Consider the following 7,041-nt stretch of genomic DNA (forward strand, 5'->3'; position numbering starts at 1 on the left):
AAAACTTATAAACACATCAAAACAAGCTGAAGAATCATAAATCATTCATTTTTTTTTTAACACTTTTGATGGTGTTATAAGTTTTAGAATGGGTTGATTTTTGGTGAGGATGATCTCCTCACCATAGATATCATCCTCACCAAAAATCAACTCATTCCAAAACTTTTAACTCATACAAGACCGAAAAATTTGGTTATGATGTGAGGTGCCCTTGGTAATAATTGAGATGCCTTTAATCCTATCCCAAAGATAATTAGGGTTTACATAATACCAATAAAATTATAAAAATATTCCTTGAAAATCTTCTGAGTACTCCTTCCTGACCAATAGCATCAAGCTTCACAAACCATAACATGTGTAACTATATATGTAATATACTTATAAAATTATAAATGGTATAAAATATAATCCTTTGGTGATATGAACATTAGATTATTGGGCCCACTGATCATTGAACGGTCCAGATTGATCGAAATGTGTACCGCATGTATGGTTGATACATGTTAAAAGGAGGCTGACAGATACACTAAAAGAGATTCTTAAGTAAGAAAGACCAAAGAGAAAAACTCTGGTCTCCAGCTCTGGCATTTTATTTCGTCTATTTTTCTATACATGGAGGCTCATCTTTAAGCCACACCCCTTTCAAAGTTTATGACTGTTGCCGTTACCATGTCTCTCCTTTTCCACCTATTATTATTTTAATATATATCTCTTTCTCTCTCTCTCTTATAATACGACCATAAACAGGAGATAAACATAGGCTAATCTCAACCTCTCAAGAACACAAAGAAACAATGGGGAGAGCTCCCTGTTGTGACAAAGCCAATGTTAAGAAAGGTCCATGGTCACCTGAAGAAGATGCAAAGCTCAAGGCCTATATCGAACAACACGGAACCGGGGGCAACTGGATCGCCTTGCCTCAGAAGATCGGTAAATAACACTAACAAACTTTTATCTTCTAGGGTTGCAAATCCAAGTAAACTTGCTTATGTATGAGTTCTTTGTTTGTTTAGGCCTTAAGAGATGTGGCAAGAGCTGTCGGCTGAGATGGTTGAACTATCTCCGCCCAAACATCAAGCATGGAGGATTCTCAGAAGAAGAAGATAACATAATTTGCAGCCTCTACATAAGTATGGGAAGCAGGTTGGCATCCATTAATATTGATGTTTTCTGAGTCCAATATATTTGATCACTTACTTGTTTCAAGTGTTTTACTAATTGTTTTTAATTAATTAATTTTATGATCAACAGGTGGTCTATCATTGCAGCACAATTACCTGGTCGAACCGATAATGATATTAAGAACTATTGGAACACTAGATTGAAGAAGAAACTCTTGGGTAAGCAAAGAAAGGAACTACAAGCTCATAGACTTATCTGCCTAAAGCAAGAGATGAAGAAAGGGAATGGGAATCCCATGGTTGTCGATAACAATACCCAACACCCGTATTGGCCAGAGCCACCGATGCCCATATCTATGCCTTACCCGAGCGAAGACCCTCATCTCAATGACCACACATCCATTAGGAAATTACTGATCAAGCTTGGAGGGAAATTTGATGATGATCATCATCATCCACATGAACCCAATGATATTGCCTCTACACAACAACTATTTTATGATAACTCCATCAATTTTCTATCTTCTTCTTCTGAATCCATGAAATCCTTGAACAACCCTTATTACCCTCAATTGTTGAACAATCAGTGTGATGACGATGTTGCGAGCATGCGCATGTTGCAAGGACTTAATGGTACTTTTCCAATTGAGCTTGATCAGATGGTCTATAGCAACCCACAGAAAGTAGAAGGGTTAGAATATTCTTATGGAGTGGACATTGCCAATGGAAGCACTTGTCCTATATCAGAAGAAGGCACCACCAGTAGTTGGGATAATATGAGTTATTTTGCTTACCCAACAATTCCCTCCAACTATGAAGATGTACAACAAGAGATGCTGCAAGAAGAATGTGCTTTCGAGGGATCTAGCTACCTTGGGTTGCAGTAACAGAAGTGTACATGGATGGTGTAAAATTGTACTAGTAATAATGAAGGTGGTGGTGGTGTTAAATTCTGATAAAACCCTAATGAACTCACTGAGAGATTTGTCTGTTTCTTCTTATATTTACTAGCTTTATGAACACTTATTTAAATCTGTTATAGATATATTGGTTTATTTCTACTTCTGTTTGTTGGATTAAATTCCTTTTTCATGATGATGAATTGGAATCATAATAACTTGAAAGTCTGATTATTACACTATTTGACTACAATTGGGTCCGTTTCTTCCAGCATTTTGACTGAACTCTTGTTTGGGTGTATGGTACTGCTCTACTGCCTGGTCTGATGAAGATCACTTATGTTTCAAGAGCTTCCAACATTTCTTTTGCTTCAACAAAGAGGTATGTGGCTTTCTTTAACACATGGGTCTATATGTATCTGTCACTAAGTTCCTCAGAATCCCCATGAAAAGGCATTAAAGTACAAAAGTTATGCTCCCAAATCTTTACAGTGGTAGGCTTTAATAATTTTTTTTCTTTTTGGGTTAGCTGGACAACTTATGGTACAATACATCACACTGTGCCAGATGCCGACCAGGGAAAACCCTTAGGAATTTGATGGTTTGAACTCCTTAAAGAGACATGTGCCCATGTCTGCAAACCTTACACTAAAAGCTGTGAAAGCACATTTCATTAGTCTTATCTCATGTAGCTCCACTTAGAAGAAGAAAATTAAGCTGGAGTTTTCCATAAAAATTCATAAACTACATTCTATAATATGTCCTATTTAATTGGCTATCGGTGATCCAACCAGATGTGGAAATTATACTAAATTATGTTCTTAGTTAAGAGTTTGACCAACTATTATTGGTTTACTTATTTCTCTCCTAAGCTGCTTGAATATACCAGATAAGTAAATATAAATATGTTATTATACTGTAATAGACATCTTCTAATTATTTTGAATCTTTCCCCCCTCCAATTATCCTAGCTAGTCCTCGACCTTTGAGAGTCACTTCGCCACCATTAGATTATTGAGTGATGCAAAGTCAATTTTTTTCCCTAAATGTTGGATTTTGGGTCCTTTGAATAAATATAGTTTCTACTCTAGTACCCAATTTGATCGTAAGAGCCTTAATTGTTGCGTTAGATTCTAGATATATTACCATACCTACTCTTGAGGTAAAATTGAACTATACTGGTATTATTTTAATTTTCTTGAACCATCAATTGGCACCAATGCGCATCGATGTCACTTTTCATGGTCACTGGATGGATCTCTTCGTTTATTTGTTGTATAGGATATCAGGTAGTATTTGAAAGAAAGCAAAAACAAATCAAGAAATATATATTCAAGATCAACTCTTCCCAACTATATGTAGATCAGTATACAAGTACTAATAGAAACTACGAAAGTGCCACACCAATCCAGTAATCAAGTAATTATAAAGGAGAGAGAGAGAGAGAGAGAGAGAGAGAGAGAGATGCAAGAGTTGATGGTAAATAGGTTCATGAGTTGATTTGTCATTGGGAAATAGAGAAGATAGACATTGAAAGATCGGGAGAAGTGAATTTATTTGGGGTGAAAAAAGAAGGAATTATGTATATGGAGAGAATAACCTTTCGTCCAGTAAATGCTTTCTAACTTAGATTAGGAATTGGTGAAACAAAGGTTGATAGCAGCTAAATTCTTTCATTTCATGTCAAGATAAGTTGTTTCAGGCTTATCCTTGTTTCTTGAAAATGGAGGATCCAACAACTTTGGAACACTTTGTAAGATCTTATTAATCCTCATTAATTAGTTAAGGAATCTATAAATGCTTAGTAGTACTCATTCACAAAGCTTCATGACCCATCTATATCCCAATAGGAATCCAAGACCCTTCACCTATCAAATTTAATTGAACTTCTCAAATGTCACAAGTTAGGTTTAATACTTTTGTTATTGTCTTTTACTACATTTCAACGATGTTAGAGCAAAGAAATATAAAGAAGTGTGATGGATATTCGGGATTGATTTCTTATATTCTTATTTCAAGTTGATTGATTTCTTACATTCTTAAGTAGATACTTCAAAAATGCATTAAATATTTATGATGGGTATGGTGCGAACTTTTGGTCAATTGTCATCCTAACAAAACCATGACTTAAAGCTGTGTACTATCTCAAAATATCTCAGCTTAGATGTTTCAATTTTGGTCGAGATCATAACAAAGCACCAATTCTGAAATCTTGAATATATTGGGTGTGCCTCAGATTGTCTCAGTTGAGACGGTCTCAATTTTCCTCCTGATGATAAATTTATCTCTCTTTTTTTGTTATAATTTCTTGAACACAAATTAGGGTTGCGTATGTTGGGAGATTAATTATTGGAAGAAATATACAAAGAAAGAGATTTCAAATCCCAAGGTATATAATATGGAAAAAAGTTGAAACAGGTCCACTTAATTGACATTAATGGATAAAATATTTTCCGAAAATCGGGCAGTTGTAGGAAATTGTTTAGAGGGGATAAAAAGATCTTACCATTCCTATGTTTTAATGGCTGTGTGTGTGAACGCAGGACATGACATAATTGTATTGTGATTTTGAAATCCACTAATATTACTCTTTTTTTTGCACCATAGGACACTCTTTGGCCATGAATGTCTGGTCCATCCTTTAATGAACCTACACAACCAAAATCAGTATGATGGGTAATTTCTAACCATTGGATTAATCAGGTATTTTTCATTATGGGTTTTCTGAATCGACCCATAGGTGGATTTGAAGCTCATGACAAAAAATATTCAAATCAAACATCTAGAAATCACGAATCAGGATAATTATTTTTTATGTAGTTCTCTACAGGTGGGCCAAACGATCATGGATGGGTGAGCTAAAAGAGTGTGGCACATTGTTGCAAAAAGGAGTTCAGGAGTCAAAAGTACATAGAAAATTAGAAACCACAAAGCTAAAGAAGAAGATAGACCAAGTCTTTCTTGTTAAGATAACATGTGCAATCGAACAAGAAAACGAATCGAAAAGCCAAATATAAGATGCAATCACACAAAGATTTTATGTGGTTCCTCTAGATTGAGGTACATCCACGAATTACACCGATTCCACTACGAAGAAAAACTCGTAGTTACAAATTACAACCTTTCACCAAAAATGAGAAATATAAATACTAGGAAACCTAACTAGGGTTTTACACAATATTAATGAAATTATGAAAATATGATTGGAAAATTTTCTTTTGAGGGCTCCGCTGGCCTCCCTCAAACCCCCCAGCGAGCTCACCGTTGAGCTCGACTAGTGTTAAGGCGTGGCTTGATTTACAGTACCTCCTTGTTGACCAATACTGTCAAGCTCCACAAACCACAACATTCTTTGAGTAGCCCTTTTAGAGTTCAAAGTCTCCCAAGTTCTCCAAGTGTGCATCACTCTCTCTCTCTCTCTCTCCCAATATGTGAGAACTGAGAACTAAGTTGTTTAATGCTTCATTTTGTCTTTTGTATGAGGGTGGTCTTCTTCATGGAGAGTCACTACCACAAGCCCAATGGAGTGACCTATTATATTAAGTCTAGGAAAATGCTGTAGGGACTTTAATATTCACATCGTTTCACACATTGCTAACGTGGATGTATGTACATAACCATAGATGTTTTTCATCGAGATATGAGTGAAAAGCATCTATGATTATGTGCGCACCTCCACATCAGCAATGTGTGAAACTATGTCAATTTTGATTCATTCCAGCAGCACGACTCTCAAGTCTACTATAGACCTTTGATGTAGGGAGTTCAGTACCAAAAGTTCAATTGGTTGGGTCCTAACTTGAAGATCTCCAATGTCTATAATGAACCCCATTAATTTCTTACCCATCTAATCTACCACATTTATTCGGACAATCAATAACTAAATAAAATGAGGTGTTTTGGGGAGGAGGGTAATAGTAGAAATGGATTCAGCCTTGTTAATTAGTTGACGGCGTAAATGGTGCACTTCTTCCTTGGTGTTTGGATCACTGTTTGCAATCCATAGAAGACTCACTTCAAGAGGATCGTGGATATTCCAGCACTCCTATAGGGAAGGAAATTCAGTTGCAGATGCTCTAGCTAATAATGCAGCTATTAGAAGTAGATCTATTCGGGTCTTTAGTAATGCTGATTCTCTTCCTTTTCTTGTTAAGCAATGCCTATTGGGTGATGGTTTGATCTTCCCCAATTTCGTTTTATATCATAAGGGTGTGCCCTTTGTAAATTTCCTCTATTAATACAATTTATTACTTAGCAAAAAAAACAATGAGGTATTGTGTTAACATGTGCCCTAAGGGCACACATTAAGGTGCATTAAAAACACCTTTGTAATAAGCATTTGAGAGTATTCTTGGTAGGAAAATAAGGTTTTGAAGTGTATTTAATACACTTTAATGTGTGCCTTTAGGGGACATGTTAACAAAATCCTAAAAGGAGTAGTTTAGAGAAAGTGCGGATCAAATGGTTATAATCTCTCCAAGGTTGTATTTATTATTAGGTCATTGAAGGTGGGTTCTCTTCATTTTCAATATATGCATGTATACATTTTCACCATTTATAATTTTATATGTATAATTACCATCTACTAGACTCGTTCCCTAGAATAAATGGATTTGCCATATGTTAATAACAAGGAGAATATAATTTAGTCAGCCAATATATATGGGCGAAATCTCTTAATTTGTTCCACCTTGAAGAAGATTTCCATGATAATATCCTTAATATTAAGGAGTCTATTTTATTTTTGTAGTCAAGAAAGTCATTTTGATAATATTGGAGCGTATTTTTCAATTATGGAAGTTATTTGACCACCTTCATGAGTGAGCGCATTTCAATCTCAAGGGTTTGCCTTGAAAAACCTAGATATAGCCTGAATTTCTCAGTGTGTCTCCACACTAGTTTCCATTACCATTGGAATCCATGCACATATGGCCGGTCCTATTGCAGGCAAAAGTTATAACGATATGTAGGTCCTCGATTGGGGTGTCAAAGTGTGTCAAGTTGTTCTATTGGGGTTTGAA

At 35.7% G+C, this 7,041-nt stretch overlaps 1 protein-coding gene across 1 annotated transcript; it reads left to right on the forward strand.

Annotated features, from left to right (window-relative positions):
* Positions 1 to 560: 560 nt before the first annotated feature.
* On the forward strand, positions 561 to 2,273 carry MYB84 (myb domain protein 84). Its single transcript, XM_086432806.1, has 3 exons — positions 561 to 930; positions 1,014 to 1,143; positions 1,252 to 2,273. The coding sequence occupies exons 1-3, from the start codon at positions 795 to 797 to the stop codon at positions 2,006 to 2,008; spliced, it is 1,023 nt and encodes a 340-aa protein (XP_086288932.1). The 5' UTR covers positions 561 to 794; the 3' UTR covers positions 2,009 to 2,273.
* The last annotated feature ends 4,768 nt before the right edge of the window (positions 2,274 to 7,041 follow it).

This window comes from Akebia trifoliata, chromosome 3 (assembly GCF_017979445.1).
Source record: "Akebia trifoliata isolate Shusen 1 chromosome 3, ASM1797944v1, whole genome shotgun sequence".
Classification (NCBI taxonomy): Eukaryota; Viridiplantae; Streptophyta; class Magnoliopsida; order Ranunculales; family Lardizabalaceae; genus Akebia; species Akebia trifoliata.

What these genes read in the sequence shown, in the direction of transcription:
- MYB84 (XM_086432806.1), top strand. Translation starts at nt 795, where the DNA reads ATGGGGAGAGCTCCCTGTTGTGACAAAGCCAATGTTAAGAAAGGTCCA. An exon ending in CGCCTTGCCTCAGAAGATCG is followed by an intron (nt 931 to 1,013) that starts GTAAATAACACT and finishes TTGTTTGTTTAG; the next exon opens with GCCTTAAGAGATGTGGCAAG. An exon ending in TACATAAGTATGGGAAGCAG is followed by an intron (nt 1,144 to 1,251) that starts GTTGGCATCCAT and finishes TATGATCAACAG; the next exon opens with GTGGTCTATCATTGCAGCAC.